This window comes from Mus caroli, unplaced genomic scaffold, assembly GCF_978045245.1.
Source record: "Mus caroli unplaced genomic scaffold, Mus_caroli_1 scaffold_4, whole genome shotgun sequence".
In the NCBI taxonomy this organism is placed as follows: domain Eukaryota; kingdom Metazoa; phylum Chordata; class Mammalia; order Rodentia; family Muridae; genus Mus; species Mus caroli.
The window spans coordinates 54,688,948-54,703,740 of record NW_028227259.1 but is presented as its reverse complement, the minus strand read 5'-3'; the positions used below and the strand labels follow the sequence as shown (position 1 = coordinate 54,703,740).

General features: G+C 39.2%; 1 protein-coding gene across 1 annotated transcript in view; it reads left to right on the top strand.

Annotated features, from left to right (window-relative positions):
- Positions 1-4,491, top strand: part of Dhx15 (DEAH-box helicase 15) — a 42,075-nt gene extending 37,584 nt beyond the window's left edge. Inside the window, exons 12-14 of the mRNA XM_021162456.2 lie at positions 435-625; positions 2,725-2,894; positions 3,922-4,491. Coding sequence (XP_021018115.1) covers positions 435-625; positions 2,725-2,894; positions 3,922-4,039 — 479 coding nt within the window. The 3' untranslated portion in view covers positions 4,040-4,491. The remainder of the gene's footprint in view (positions 1-434; positions 626-2,724; positions 2,895-3,921) is intronic.
- The last annotated feature ends 10,302 nt before the right edge of the window (positions 4,492-14,793 follow it).

The window sequence follows — 14,793 nt, the reverse complement described above, 5'->3', positions numbered from 1 at the left end:
ACAAAAAAGCAAACAAAAAGTTGATAATTATTTAGAGAAAATGTATATAAATGTTCTCTCTTAGTTGTTTAGGTTTTACATCTTTCTTACTAAAGATTTTGTGTTATTTGTGGGTCTTTGTTACTGTCTTTTTGTCTGTGGGTGAATGCAAGTGCCTCAGGAGACCAGAGGCTTCAGATCCCCCTGGACCTGCAGCTACAGTTGTCCCAATGTGAGCCACACAACATGGGTGCTAGGAACCAACCTCTGGTTCTCTGCGGGGGCGGGGGGGGGGGGGGAGGAGAAGCACACTCTTAACCACTTAGCCATTTTTCCAGCCCTGTAGCCTTTTTTTTTTTTTTTTTTTTTTTAAATAAAAAGTTGCCTTTCAAATTTTCTCCTGTGTGGATGTTTCATGGTCCCCTCTTTTTCCTTCCTCCCCTCCTACGTTTTAGATCATGAATCTGTTCAGTGGTGTTATGACAACTTCATTAACTACCGGTCCCTGATGTCGGCAGACAATGTACGCCAGCAGCTATCAAGAATTATGGACAGATTTAATTTGCCTCGTCGAAGTACTGATTTCACAAGCAGGGACTATTATATTAATATAAGAAAAGCTTTGGTTACTGGGTATTTTATGCAAGTAAGTAGTTAAATGACCAGGTAGAATTTGCTTTTGGTTTAGTTTGAGTTAAGAGTGTATAAAATTGGTTCTTACTATTTGGTCTAGTTTCTTTGAATGACTTACTTATGCAGAATCATGTCTAATGAATAACAGTTAGTGCCTTAATTAGCTAAGTTAGAAGTTTTGTTTGTTTAGATATAATTTTTAAAGTACATAGCTTTTGTAACTGGAGTCTTTGTTGTAACAAATAATACTTTGGCCATTTCAGGTACAAATAAATGTTAGCCTTTGAGTTTTGACAAATCTATTAAAGTTTCTCAAAATATTGGTCTTAGTTTAAAGTGTATTATAAGACCACCAGTGAAGCTGTTAAATGCATGAATCTAAAAGTCTACAGTTTATTTTCCTCTTTAAACTTCTCCACATTTATTATTTTATATATTGACTGTATTGCCTAAGTGTGTGTGCGTGTCCACTGGAAGAACAGCTAGCTCTCTTAAACTATTGAGCCATCTCTCCATCCTCTGTGTTTCCACATTTAACTAACTACATTGCTTTTGTGTTTCTACGCAGTACTTATTGGTATTTATGACTAATTTGGAGCACTGTAAAATCCAAGTGTTCTTTGATTTAAGCTATTCTGAATTTTTCTTTATAAGTTATTTAATTTAAATGTATTAGAGATCATTGGAATTCGAACAAAACAGCAGATAGTAGGTTTTTTAATTTTTTATTTTATTATATATGGGTTTTTTGCCTGTATATCTGGATAACTTGCATGCCTGGTACAGGTAGAGGTTTCCAGGTACTCTGAAATTGGAGTTAGAGTGGGTTGTGAAACGCCATGTGGATGCTGGGAATTAAATCTGCATCTCTTGAAAGAGGAACAAGTATTAACTGCTAAGCCAGTTCTGTAGGTCCTGAAAAATTGAAGGGTCAGGTAAATCAAAATGTTTGAAAACTCTTCTGCTAGTTAAATTCAAAATACATTACTTGAGTTGAAATTGCTCTTTAAAATAATCTATCTCATGCTGCTTTATTCTGTCCTTGGATGTTTCTTAAACCAGTTACATTAGCCTGAAAGCCATTTGTGTTCAATAACTAGAAGGAATCTGGATGTATTTGGTTCCATATTATGCCTGTAAAGTATCTGTCTTTGAATTAAAGTATCAGAAAAAACGTGGATTGGTGGTTTTGTGAGAATGTGTCTCACAAAAGGGTGACTTTAAACTCCAATGGTTCTTGGCCTTCTGAAATGCTGGGGTGGCAGGTGTGTATAGTTTCTATGGCTAGGAAGAATGCTTATAGTGGTATAAGATAAACAATACAATCAGGCATAAATGTATTTTTCTCCAGACTTAATTATATTTTAATATATACTAGTATGGGCTAGCTTTTTCTTGGTATTTCTTAGTTTTTTTCTCTGACACACACGCACGCACACTCGACTGATCAATTTAAGAACTGTGGTATCCTAGTTAGCTCCTATTCTAAGAAGCACCAACAATTGAAGTGGCACTTGGCACCTAGTGTATATTCGTTATATATATTTACTAGTTGTCAGTAAGTCATACTGTGCAGAGTTGTAGAGTTGGGAATGGTAAACATTCTTGTCCTGCATTATTAGTTGTTAGGTATCATGAATATAAGTGTATAATTAGGAAAAGAAAATATGAAAGAATTATGTGATCTTTCTTTCCCTGCTTTTTCCTTACCCCTTTCTTTTCTTTATAGGTTGCTGCTTTCTTTTTGCTTAGATTTCTTTCTTCACCTTAGTTATGAGTGTGGTAATGTTTGTCTACTTTGTAGTTAGTGTGTGGTGCGAGACATGCCTGAGATAGAAATGAGTGGTTGAGAGCACTGACTACCCATCCAGAGGAGCTGGGTTCAATTCTTAGCACCCACATAACTTAGAAGAACCAACTGTAACTCCAATTCTAAGGGAGCCAACATTTTCTCTCACCTCAGGCAGCCACACATGTGGTACACAAATTGGGATGTGAGCATGTATGCACACACACAGTAAAACAAACTCAATATTTTTAAGTTTTCATGTAAATATCCTCATACTGTTTTCTAAGTATTTCGCTGGAAACACTTAATTATTTTTGTTTCAGGTGGCACATTTAGAACGAACGGGGCATTATTTAACTGTGAAAGATAACCAGGTGGTCCAGTTGCATCCCTCTACTGTGCTTGATCACAAGCCTGAATGGGTGCTTTATAATGAGTTTGTGCTGACGACAAAGAATTATATCCGGACATGTACAGATATCAAGCCAGAATGGTAAGAAAGCACACTGTCTTCAATTTTGATTTTAGTATTTTGTTGTGGGTAGAATATGCTTAGAAGACATATCCTTGCTCATTGTATAGCTTGAACTTCTCAGCTAGGTGTGTATATTCTTGTATGTAGAGCTAGGATTAACATGGTATGATTTGTTTTTTTCTTTTCTTTCTAAGTCAGTGTTCTGGTGAGAGGACAGTGGGAATGTTAGTCTGGGCAGGGAGTTGAGTACTATCACATTAGGAATTTCTTGGTGCCATTTGTGGTCTCTGTTGGCAGATGTCTGTATTTTTAATATTTTACTTGGTTTAAATATTTTGTCTCTATTAAATGTTGAGGGGTTTTTTGACCTATGTAAAGATAAAAATTATATCAAATTATTCCCTAGCATATTAGCTTCTAAAAATTGTAATTAAGACAGGTTGTTCAATTTTTAGCAAAATGGTACCCTTGTGATTTCCCTGCCACCACCATTTTTATAAATTATGGGAATGTCAGCCAAGAGTGGACAGGAAACCATTTATGTTGGTTTGTGTCACTATTTTGCAGCTTCCATCCATCACTGATTTATGGCTTTTGACACTTCAATTGTTTAGAACATTACCATTTTATTATGTTTTGCCGAAGGAAAACAGTATAGTTTATAAGATACCCAGTTTTATATTTGTAGTTCTTAATACTGATAATGAGATAGAGTTACTTGACTATCAAGACCATAACCTTTAAAATACAGGTTTAAGTGTAGGCAAATGAAACACTAAATAGCTTTATCTTTCATATTAATGTAAATAAAGTATTAGAGAAATTAACCCTGATCCTGTTTTTCAAAGGTGGTAAGTTTACAGAAGATTTATACTTTTGCTAAGCTGATACTTCTTAAACTGATGTTTATAGAGATATGGTTTTAAATCTTTTTTCATTGATTTGTATTTGAACATTTGCCTTCATTCAGCACCAGTGTAATTATTAGCAACTCTAGTACTTAAATCTTGATTTCATAACTTTCCCCCTCCCCCATTCTGGACAGGTTGGTGAAAATTGCCCCTCAATATTATGACATGAGCAATTTCCCACAGTGTGAAGCAAAGAGACAGTTGGACCGCATTATTGCCAAACTTCAATCCAAGGAATATTCACAGTACTGAATTCAATGCTTAGAACTGAAGTTATTCAGAGGACAGCTTTAAAAGATGAATGAAGTCAAGTTCAAGTTGTGCTCTTCATGTTGGTTCAATAATGGCCTTTATTTGAAAGCTTTTTAATTTTTCTTTACAGTAAATATTCCATTCTGATTTCATAAATTAAACATTTATGCCTCCCTTTTGTGTTGACACTGTAGCTCATACTGGAAAAGTCGATCAATGTTTTGCAGTTTATTGAAAGTAGTTCTATATATAACAATGTTATAAGCATTTCTTTAGAAATGGTTGAAAATGCTTCTAAAATGTGATTATCGACCATGGTATGCATGATCGTTGTAATTGTTGACATTCCTTTTAGAAGTTGTGAAATGTTACAACTTGTGCTTCTGTAGACACAATCTTCTGTCTCCATACAGAGGCACTGACTTCAATAAAGTCTATTTATACTAATCTTGGCCCAAGTCCTTCTGTATCTTTTATCCTAAGAGTCTCTATAGTGAGTGACTGCTTTTCCCGAGTGTTGCGATTTTTCTTTTTTCATTGTAATTATACTGTTACTATGTATTTAGCCTTTTTAAAAAGGAGTACTCCTTAGGTACAGTAGCCATTAAACCTGGGTTTTAAAGAGCATAAATGTAGCACTTTCTTAGGTTAATCAGTATGTAATCTAATGGGATAACGTGTGTAATATTTTTTGAAATTGGATCCCCAGAGACAGAATAATGGAAGAATGGCTTTGTCCTCATTCTTAAAGCTCATTTCATAAGGCTGGTAGTTTATTACCTTATTAAATGCGTTGTGTCAGGTCTTATTGTACTGAGGTGAGCAGTTTCAGCACTCTAGCCCCTAGCATGTGTTTGTATTGGATAGGAGGGAAAAGTATTCTGGATCACCGTTAGTTTTACTAAGTATTGACTGTTGGGAGCTTTTATAATGTAATTTGTATAGTGTGTTAAAATGAGAAGTTGAGCTTCCTATTAACAGGCAGGAGACAAACTAAAATCCTTCCGGAACCAAAAGGAGCTGGTTGATGTGGCCAATCAAAAGCACTGCAATAATTTGTCTTTCACTTACAGGCTAAATAGTTATTACATTTGGATGTGCCTTTCTCTAATTATTTTGCTTTGCTTTGTTTTAATAAAAGTCTTGGTGACCTACTGTTCACTGTAGACTAGATTGGCCTCAGAAATCACTCATTCTCCTATCTCTGCCTCATTTTTTATAATATAGAAGGAAAATGTATAGTTGTGATCTGATGACGTGTCAGTTTCAGGTGATTTGAATACTTTTAGTGCACCTCTTATATGGTGCCTAGTGGTTCAGGATATCTAGAAACCACATCAGAGAGATGAGGGGAGAACGGTACTGACTCATTGAACCTGACAGTAAGAGAAAGAAAGTTAAATTGTTTCTGTCTTGTTTAACTCTGTCTTAAGAGATTAGAACTGTAGTATTAGAGACTTTCTAGCAGAACCTACCTGGAGGCTATGGAAAGTACTCAGGTGTACCTAAGAACCTAGACTTCTAGGGCTGACTCATACACTTCATAGAGAAGCTGATTAGAAGTCCTTCTTTGTTCTGGCTTATCACCTCATTGTTCATTAATTTCTGTTACTCCTATCGTTGGTATCCTACCGTTGGGTCTGGGGGATTGTTGGGTTTGTTGGGAAGTGTCTACCTGATGATGCATTTCACTAGTATAAAATCAGATTTAATCCACATGAGATGTAAAATTGACTAGCTTGGTAGATACTTATTTACACACTGATTATGGTTTGTATATAATACATATTAGAGGACTAGGAGAGGGAGGGAGTCAGTCACTTCAGAATTCTTTTACTGGTTCCATCACAAAAACGTGCATTTTAAGACCTGCGAATCCAATGCTTCATAAGCAGCCATTACACAAGGGTATTGCCCCCAGTAAGACAAGCATCATTCCAGGTTATGGCAACTTGACTTTTACTTTGAATTGTCTCAGGTCCTTTGAACTCAGAATAGCAGAAGTGTTCCTTGGTTCCTTCTCATTGTTACATAGATAAGATTAACTTAAATCTGAGTGTTTGACAAGTGGCCTACACTTTATTTTTAAATTACTATGTGTTGGGGTTTTTCTTCATTAAATTGTGTTTCTTTGTTTGTTTGTTTGTTTTGTTTGTTTGTTTTTCGAGACAGGGTTTCTCTGTATAGCCCTGGCTGTCCTGGAACTCACTTTGTAGACCAGGCTGGCCTCGAACTCAGAAACCCGCCTGCTTCTGCCTCCCGAGTGCTGGGACTAAAGGCGTGCGCCACCACACCCGGCTCTTCATTAAATTGTTGTAGACTCACTATTTACAATTAACAGATTGTAGGTATTGGAGATGGAATATTGTGGATTGAATCTAGGACATACTCCACCAGATTAATATATCACACCTAGACTAGAGTAGATTGAACCTAATTAAGAAGTTAGAAATGTAAGAACACATGATAGACAACTTTTTAACTTTTTTGAGGGGGAGGGAGAAAAAAAATGTATGAATGCATTGGCCAAAAGCCAATCTTCTACACTACTTATTCTCCACCTTACTGTTTTGTGACAGGGTCTCTCACTAGACTCGCCGTCCACTGATTGCCTAGCTTGTCTGGTCAATGAGCTGTGGCTATCCATTTGTTGGTCCAGCTTCCTCCTGTGTGGCGAGGGTTACAGATGAGTATCACAATGGCACTGTTTTTATGTGGTTTGGGGAATCCAAACTCAGGTCATTATGCTTGATTGGCAGGTACATTACTGACTGCTAGTCCTTTTATAAATGCTCTAAACCATTGTTCAATTAAGCCCTAGGCATTGTGTGAGGCTATCTTGAAAGGTAGACTGGTACCATCCAGGATGGTCTCAACATAAGGTCTAGTTGACTTTTTAAAAATTTGTACAAAGAACTGTAGATGTCAGGTGCAAGGAACATAGTAAGAACCAGAGGCAGATCAGTTAAAAGTAGACAAGTCTTAAAGGCACAGGAGTGGAGGCAGAAGGCAGAGGAATAAGTCAGCGAAAGTCAGTGTGAACCTTTGGGGCCAGCCACCTGTTTTACCATAGTTTGCCTTGTGGAATTTTAATGGTTTTTAATTCCAAAATGATTAGTAGTCTAGCTAACATGGTTTTTAAAGTTGTGCTTTATTGAAGTGTAGTTTGCATATAAGAATTTGTCTTAGGTACATAGTTTTGTAAAGTTAGGCAAATACACAGTAGTAATCATATTACCCAGCAATTTTTCATTGCCCCTTGGAATTACTGTTCCCTTTGTTCTCATCAGCCATTGCATTTTTCTGTTTTTAGTTTTGCCTTTTTAACAGGATCAGAAGTGGAATTAGGCCAGTTTAAATATATTTATCAGTGTTTATCCATTACTTGTTACATATCGTACTTATATATTTGCCAGTTAAATATATTTGGATTTCTATGAATAATGTCATGGATTTATGGGTCTTTATGTGGACATTTTTTTATTTCTCTTGAGTGAAGCTTAATCGAGGTTTTTGGATTATGCAATAAGTCATGTGTAACTTTGAGAGCTTCCAGTTTCAAATTGCTACACTAGTTTGCTACTGGGTTGCCTGATTTCACAATTACCCATTTTTCTTAAAATTCCAGTAGGCAAAAACAAAAAAGTACATCATTTTAGCAAGTGCCTATCACAAAACAGACTACTGTGGTGAAGGTTGTGAATTAGAACTGCTTTGGACTTAAGTGTTTGGTTTAGGCTAACCAGCTAATTTAGGTTCTGAGATTGAGGCAACAGGCAGGTAGCCAAGGGATTCAGATGTCAACTGCCCATGTGTGTATGACCCTCATGAGATATTTTTAGCCAGATAATCATTTTAATATCCAGGAGGAAACAAATTTTTCTAAACATGCACAGGTTGATCATCTGATCTCTACAAAGTCCAGCATGTGAGAATGGGCTTATGCCTGCAGAAATAATGGACATTTTAAAGAAGAAATTTTGTTTTACTCAAATCTGAATAGAGCAGAATGGATTAAGATGTGGCTGTTTAAGGGGATGACTGAGACTGTCAATCAACAGAAATTTAATGCTTAATATTAGCTGCGTGTCAGTTTAAATTGTACAACTGTTAACAAGATGAGGAGCTAGAAGATACTTTTTCAGGTATTTGGATATGAGTGTTCAGTGTCTTAACAAAGAACTTGATATTTCATCCAGGGGACTATTGATGAGTGTTAATAGCCACAGTCTCATAAAGGGAAACATGTTTATTTTTGTGTAGTCAGTTCGTTTCAGAATGTTTTATAACTTGTGGTCCTTGATAGTGAGAATACTGTTAAGTTACTTTTAGTGTACATTCAACATGTGATCTGTACAAATGCATATTGAATGACGCCTACTTGGCCTAAATAAGATTGTTAAAACTTTGTGTTTTATATAACTTAGATCCTGTGTTTAATCATTTCTAATGAAACTTTGGACGTGAAATAAGTATATTTTATTTTATTTTTTTTTAATCTTGTTATACCTGCAAGGAGCTGACTTTGAAGGAACTCACTAAACTTTAGACTGGCCCACCTGCGTCTCTTAGGGCCTTTGTAGAGGAATTCTATTTTCTTGTGTAAAAGATTTCACGGGCTGCCGGCTGCTTTAGCAGTGTCTAGTGAGACGCTGTAAGTCTGCTCCTGTGGCTCTGTAAAGTTAGTTGATGGGAAGGAGGCTAGGGAAGAAGCCTCTGAAGCCCGAGCTTCCCACGGTTGTCATCATGTGATGGCAGATGGAGGTGTTTTGGTAGAGTACTGGGTGTCTGTGAGTAGCAGGTTTTATCCAGCGGGTAAGGTTGAAGGCAATAGAGAACACAGAATGGTGGGAGGACAAAAAGCAATCAGTAGTGATGATTGCTGAGGGGACTCAGCGTTTCAGATCAGAACTGAGTAGCACACAGAGCTCTAGGGCCGATGAGCGTTTTCCTGAGTTTGGAAGAAGTGGACTAAAGGTAACTGGCCCGGTCATCAGTGTTGAGCCATGCCAACAGTGCACGGTTTGGTGGTGTTGACTGTGTTATCCTTGAGTGCCAGACCTTGATCGGGTGCATGCTTCTAGGATTGTGGTACTCATTGTAGTTTTGAAAGATGCCCAGGCTCTGCCCTAGTTCCTGATGGACCGGGTGGAGCTGGTGTTGGCAGTTTTGTAGACTTGGTCTCGGCTAGTGTAACTTGACAGTAATCTTTTTGCCACGGGGACACAGGTCTCCCACTATGCCCAATCTCCCCGTCTAGTTTTCCACTCTGGTGTACTAATCACAGGAAGTGAGCATGAAAGAGTGAACACAACAGTAAAGGTTGGAAGAAGTAGGGATTGTGTTTTGAGTTTTTACATTTTTTTTTTTTTTATGTGTATGAGAAGGCATGTGCACTGTGTGGGGGCCTGGTCCTTTCAGAGTTAGTGATGGTTGTGAGCTACCACTTCTGTGCTGGGAACTGAACCCAAGTCTTTGGAAGAACTTTGGGAGTGAGTGATCTAACCCATAAGCCGTCCCTTCAGCCCAAGGTGGGTGTGTAAAGCTAGCGGTTACATTCCTTATTCTAGTAGGTTTCAGCACAAGCGCTCTCTGGCTGGTGGCAGTGGAGTAACGCTGGGTACATCTGAGCATGCTTACTCTCAAGGTTTGTTGCTAAAAGCAACCTTGCATGGTAAACTTTATATTCTACTTGCTCACACTAAACTGCCTTGTTATTGTTGTTGTTGTGACTTGGAACCATCCTGGTAATGTCTCCTTACCATCTTTTCCATGTCTGGACTTGGACATTTGAAATTCAGAGCAGTTTTCTACTGCTAGTCTATGAGAGCCATAATTTTAAATATGTCCCTAGTGTAGCAACCAAGCCAAGCATGTTATAAATTTTTCAGCTTTTATTTTTACTTTTTAGTTAATGTTTTACGTTAACACATACAAAAGTCAGTTTTATTTTTGCTTTAAAAAATATATCACTTGTGTGTGCACCTATTCCCATGGCATGCCTGTAGAGGTTAAGGGACAACCTGTTAGGGGACAGTTCTACTATGTGGGTCCTGAGATGAGACTCAGGTTCTTAACTATGCCCCAATAGCTTGTACCCTCTGAGCCATCTGGCAATCCTCAGGGGCATGTTTGTATATCTGCATTTGCTTCCCTGACCCCATGCCCTTTGCCCCCCCCCCCCTCCCCCAAACAAATCTATTAAAAATGTAACTGGTTCAACTTGTTTTTATGGCTGGCTGTCTTCCTCTGTGGTTCTACACTCCTATTTCCCCTAAGCTAGAAACTGGACCAAGCACCAAGGTGGAGTGAACAGACTGATGAGGGTTTAGACACTGGCCCTGTTCTTTTCTCTCCTCTTCTAACGGATGGTGGGCTGGTGACTTTCTGTGCTGTACCTGGCAGTTTCCCATCCTTCACCATTGCAGATAGAACCAAGTAAGCAGTAGCTGCAGAGTGCAATTGAAGTCACTTAGACTTTGAAACATTCCCTGTGATACGTGAGAGATCACAGTAATCCCCAACTCCACAGATTTTTAGGTGAAGTCTTGTGCAGAGCATCCACATGGAGCTGGGGACGGCCGGCACCTTCTCAATAGAGGGTTTCACTGAGTGTGAGGAAGAACCATAAGTTTGCCATCCACGGAGAAGCCACATTTCATTACTGACTTGTGTTATGATCATGCTCGTCTTAGATTCAGTTGCAGTTAGTTTGACTGTCTGCAAGTAAATGGCCCAAGTGTGCGTGTCTACAAAGGGACTTTAGAGAGTACTGTTAGGTTTGCAGGGAAAGGGTCTACTTGTTCTAACCGTCCTTGTCAGTCTTCAGTGGGTATTTGATTCGGTACCCTGCAGGGGCATTGGCATTGAGGAAAGCTTGGGGATGGTGGTAGGGGCTAAACGAAATAGGATGACAGGTTATAAAATATGCTGTCATAACTTCTCAGTGGGTAGTAAGTATGGTAGTTGCCTTCCGACACCATTTGAGTGAAGGCAGTTTAATTGCATGGTTTTGTTCAGATAAACTTGAATCCACAGTCAGATGTGTGAATGCTATAGTTAAGAGTATTTTTATTATTTAAGATATGATTTCCTAAGTGATTTTTTTTTCCATAAGTTTCACTTTACATGAAAAGTTATTTGGAAAATGTCTCACTGTATCCATTCCTAGGAAGTTTAAACTTAGAATTGTAGCAAAATCCAGTAACTATAAAAGGTTGGAGACATGAAAATACGGTTGTAGTTTATTCTGAAATGACTCCTAATATTGTTAAAGCCGTCAGGCAATTCATGTTATGAATGTACAGGGTTTTTAATCTGTTACTACTTCTTGAAGACTTTCCCTAGTGACTGAAGGTTCTGCTTCTAAGCGTTCCCAGCCCTCCTTACTGCTCCTTCTGACAGACGGCAAACACTCAGACAGTGCACTAAAGGTTTTCCAAGGTGCTTGGAGAAAGGCTGCAGCTATTTGAACTAAGTTTTGCATGCTTTGTCAACCTAGATTTTCTACTGAGTTAAAAATCCATTTGGGTTTTACCACGGTTGAGTTTTATCTTTTTGTGTAAACCTTTCCGCTATTTGAAAGAGTTTTTATCCTCTGCAGTCCTGTGGCTCTCTGACTTTGAAAATAATACTGTGTTTTCTTTCTGTGGAACAGGAGGGCCACATGGGTGGGAACTTCTTTGCAATTGGAATAACTGTCCTAGAACCAGAAAGGAGAAATGTCCTAGAATTGAAGGAGCTAAGGGTTGTTGACTTCAGACCCTCATTTTGTCTTAAAAATCAACTCCTTAGAGATAAAAGTTGTGTTCCAGGTCATTCAGATTGTGAATTTGTTTTTTTTTTTTTAAGATTCTTTATTTTATGTGTGTTTCACTTGCACGTGCATTTTGTATGCTTGGTGCCTGCAGAGGCTGAAGGAGGAGGACACTGAAGCCCCTGGAACTACAGATATGGTAGTTGTGAACCACCCTGTGAAGGATGGGAATTGAATTCAGGTCCTCTACAAGACCAACAAGTGTTCTTACTACTGCTGAGCTAGCTCTCCAGCCCATAAAACTTATTTTCGAGCTGAGGGTGATAGTGCAAGTCTTTAAAATGATACACTCCCAGCAGAGGCCTGTGTCTTTCAATGAGTTAAAGGCCAGCCTGAGAGGAAAAGAATTTAAACTGCAAAGGGCATGCAGGTAAAAGATGTAAAATGTGATCATTTAAAACAATATTCTTCATTTTAATGACTCAACTGTGGAGAATAATATAAGCCTTTGGTCATTTTCTAATTATGTGATTAGATTCTGATAAGACTATGACGTCTTGGTTCTTTACAACTAGAGATGAAATTTTCTTTAATTTGCAGGTAGATAATAGCATAGCCGTATAGTGATTATCTTAAGATAAAGTTTGATCTATGGAAGCAGGTTTTCCAGTTTGGTTGTATTCCCACTATTTGAACACGTAGTGTAGTGTGGGCACTATCCTAAGCACTGCTTCCTGCTCTTGGTTATGGTCCAGCCAAAGTTAGAGAACACTATACTACCAGCCCCATGGTATAGTAGTACTCTTTCCTAAGTCTTCACAGTGCCCATCACTGCCGCGATCTCTGCATCATGCTGTGCCCTGTGCCCGACACCCACAGTGCAGTCAGACCAGTGTTTTAGCCTTGTGCTCTTTGTACCACACTTCTGTGGCTTCTTCCCTTCCTATTTCTGTCTGCTCATTGGCAGATGTCAGAACACACCGGTCACACCCTTACTGTTAGAAATTTCAGTCACCAGGCAACCTCACTGTGCTTTTAAAGACGTTGCAGCTCCAGGTGTTCTGGTGCCAGCTGCCTTTTTCAGTTGTCTTCTAAATTGGTGACCATTACTGCCTCATCTTTAAATCAAGAGGAAGGATTGAGGTCTCAGCCCTCTGCTGTCTAATGAATGTTTGTACAGGTTAGGACAGATGAATATTGATGTGTTTTTGTGAGTGAAAGTTTGGTAAACTTTCCCTGACATAAGTGACATACTTGGGCCAACTGGTTTTCAGTTCTTTGGCAAGTCTCACTTGAGTTCTGTGGGAGTGATAACCACCTCTTTATTTTCATACCTCTGGTAACTGACACCCATCTGTGGTCAGGCTTTCCGATCAGAAAACTGAACGATTCTCAGCTTCCTGTTTCATATTCTCCACTGAAGAAGTGGCTGAAGCACTGGGTCAGGGACCAGCTTGGGTTTGGGGGGTAGTGTTCTAGTCTGTCTGTCTGGCCTTACAGCCTTTGGCACAGATAACTGCCTGGAGTGTTCTCTCCATTGTAAAATAGAAAACAAATTCCCATCTCATCCAGACTTGGCTCCCCAAGAGTGTGGTGGTAGAGATAGACACTAGATTCTCCTCCCCCCCCCCATTTGAGGAGTGATATGTTGGCTTTTGTTCAGATGCATGCATATAACAGAAACCTGGAAAACAGGCCCATAAGGGGAAAATGAAGAGGTGGGCCAGCCTTGAAGAGTCTGCAGCCTTTGGCTAGGATGTTCAAAGTAGCGGGCAGAGTTGCTCAGAACTGTTTCTTTGGGTTTTCTGATTGAATCCATATTTGCTGACACCTAATTCAGTTTTGAATTTATCCTGTGGGGATTATTGTATGACAGATGTTGTGTAAATTATCCCTGTGGCATGCTTTGCTCTTCTGGTATCTTTGATTTAAAGACTAGTCTAGGCCAATACAACTAAGAATGATCTGGGGATGATTCTAGAGGGAAGTGGAAAAGGATTCAAGCTCCCTGCTGCAGAGCAAGGCACCGGAGAGCAGATCTTCCAGGCCACCCAGTATGGACATATGCATCTGATGGACTGAGCTGGTGAGAACCATCCATACCAGGGTGTGGTTTGTTGTTACCTTGTAATTTAGGTGGCCCTGAGGGCTGCATTATGCAGGTGGTTCTTAAAGAGATACAAGTCAGAGAGGTGTATGGTAGAGGGGGAGGTTTCCATGGTGAGGATTTTGGTTTTTGTTCAGGTTTGGGGTTTTTGAGGCAGAATGAATACATAACCCTGTTTATTCTGGAACTTAGTTTATAGCCAAGGCTCAGAGATAGTATATAGACCTCAAACCTGGAGATCCAACCTCTGCTTCTGAAGTGCTGGCATTTTTTGTACAAGGTGAGCAATAACTTTCTAATTTGAATCTTCCACAGATGTCAATATGGACATGCCAGTTTGCTGACTAGGCTACCAGTTTTTCTGCTGGTATTTTGTTGCCGTTGTCAGGAATTAGATGGCCATACATAGCTTTGTTGGGTCTACTTCTAGGTCTTTCCCATAGACAGACAGACAGAGGGAAGAATGCCTGTAGCCTAGAAACCAGAGAGGGGAAGGAAGCGCTATCTCCTAAAGCTTGCTGAAGGAATGCAGGTCCACCGACAGTCTGTCAGGACCTCCAGTAATAAGCGTGTGCTTGATCTGTCTGCAGCAATAGGAGACTACACAAATGCATGACATGCTTCTGTAGAAGTGGTTGGTCACTGTGACAGCCCCAGCTAGTTTCCTCTCCCTGAGATGCCAATCTCTCATAACCACGTGGCTTCCTTCCTAGCTCCATCACTTGAGCCTGGGATGCACGTGCTCAGAGGTCTGCTTCAAATCCTGCACCACTACAGCATATAGCATGCTCCTTCATTTTCTATTCTGTTGCTCACTGGCCACATAACATAACCTGGGATTACTTTAAGAGTGTCCTTTACTGTGCAACTTAAATCTTTATTCATTCATTC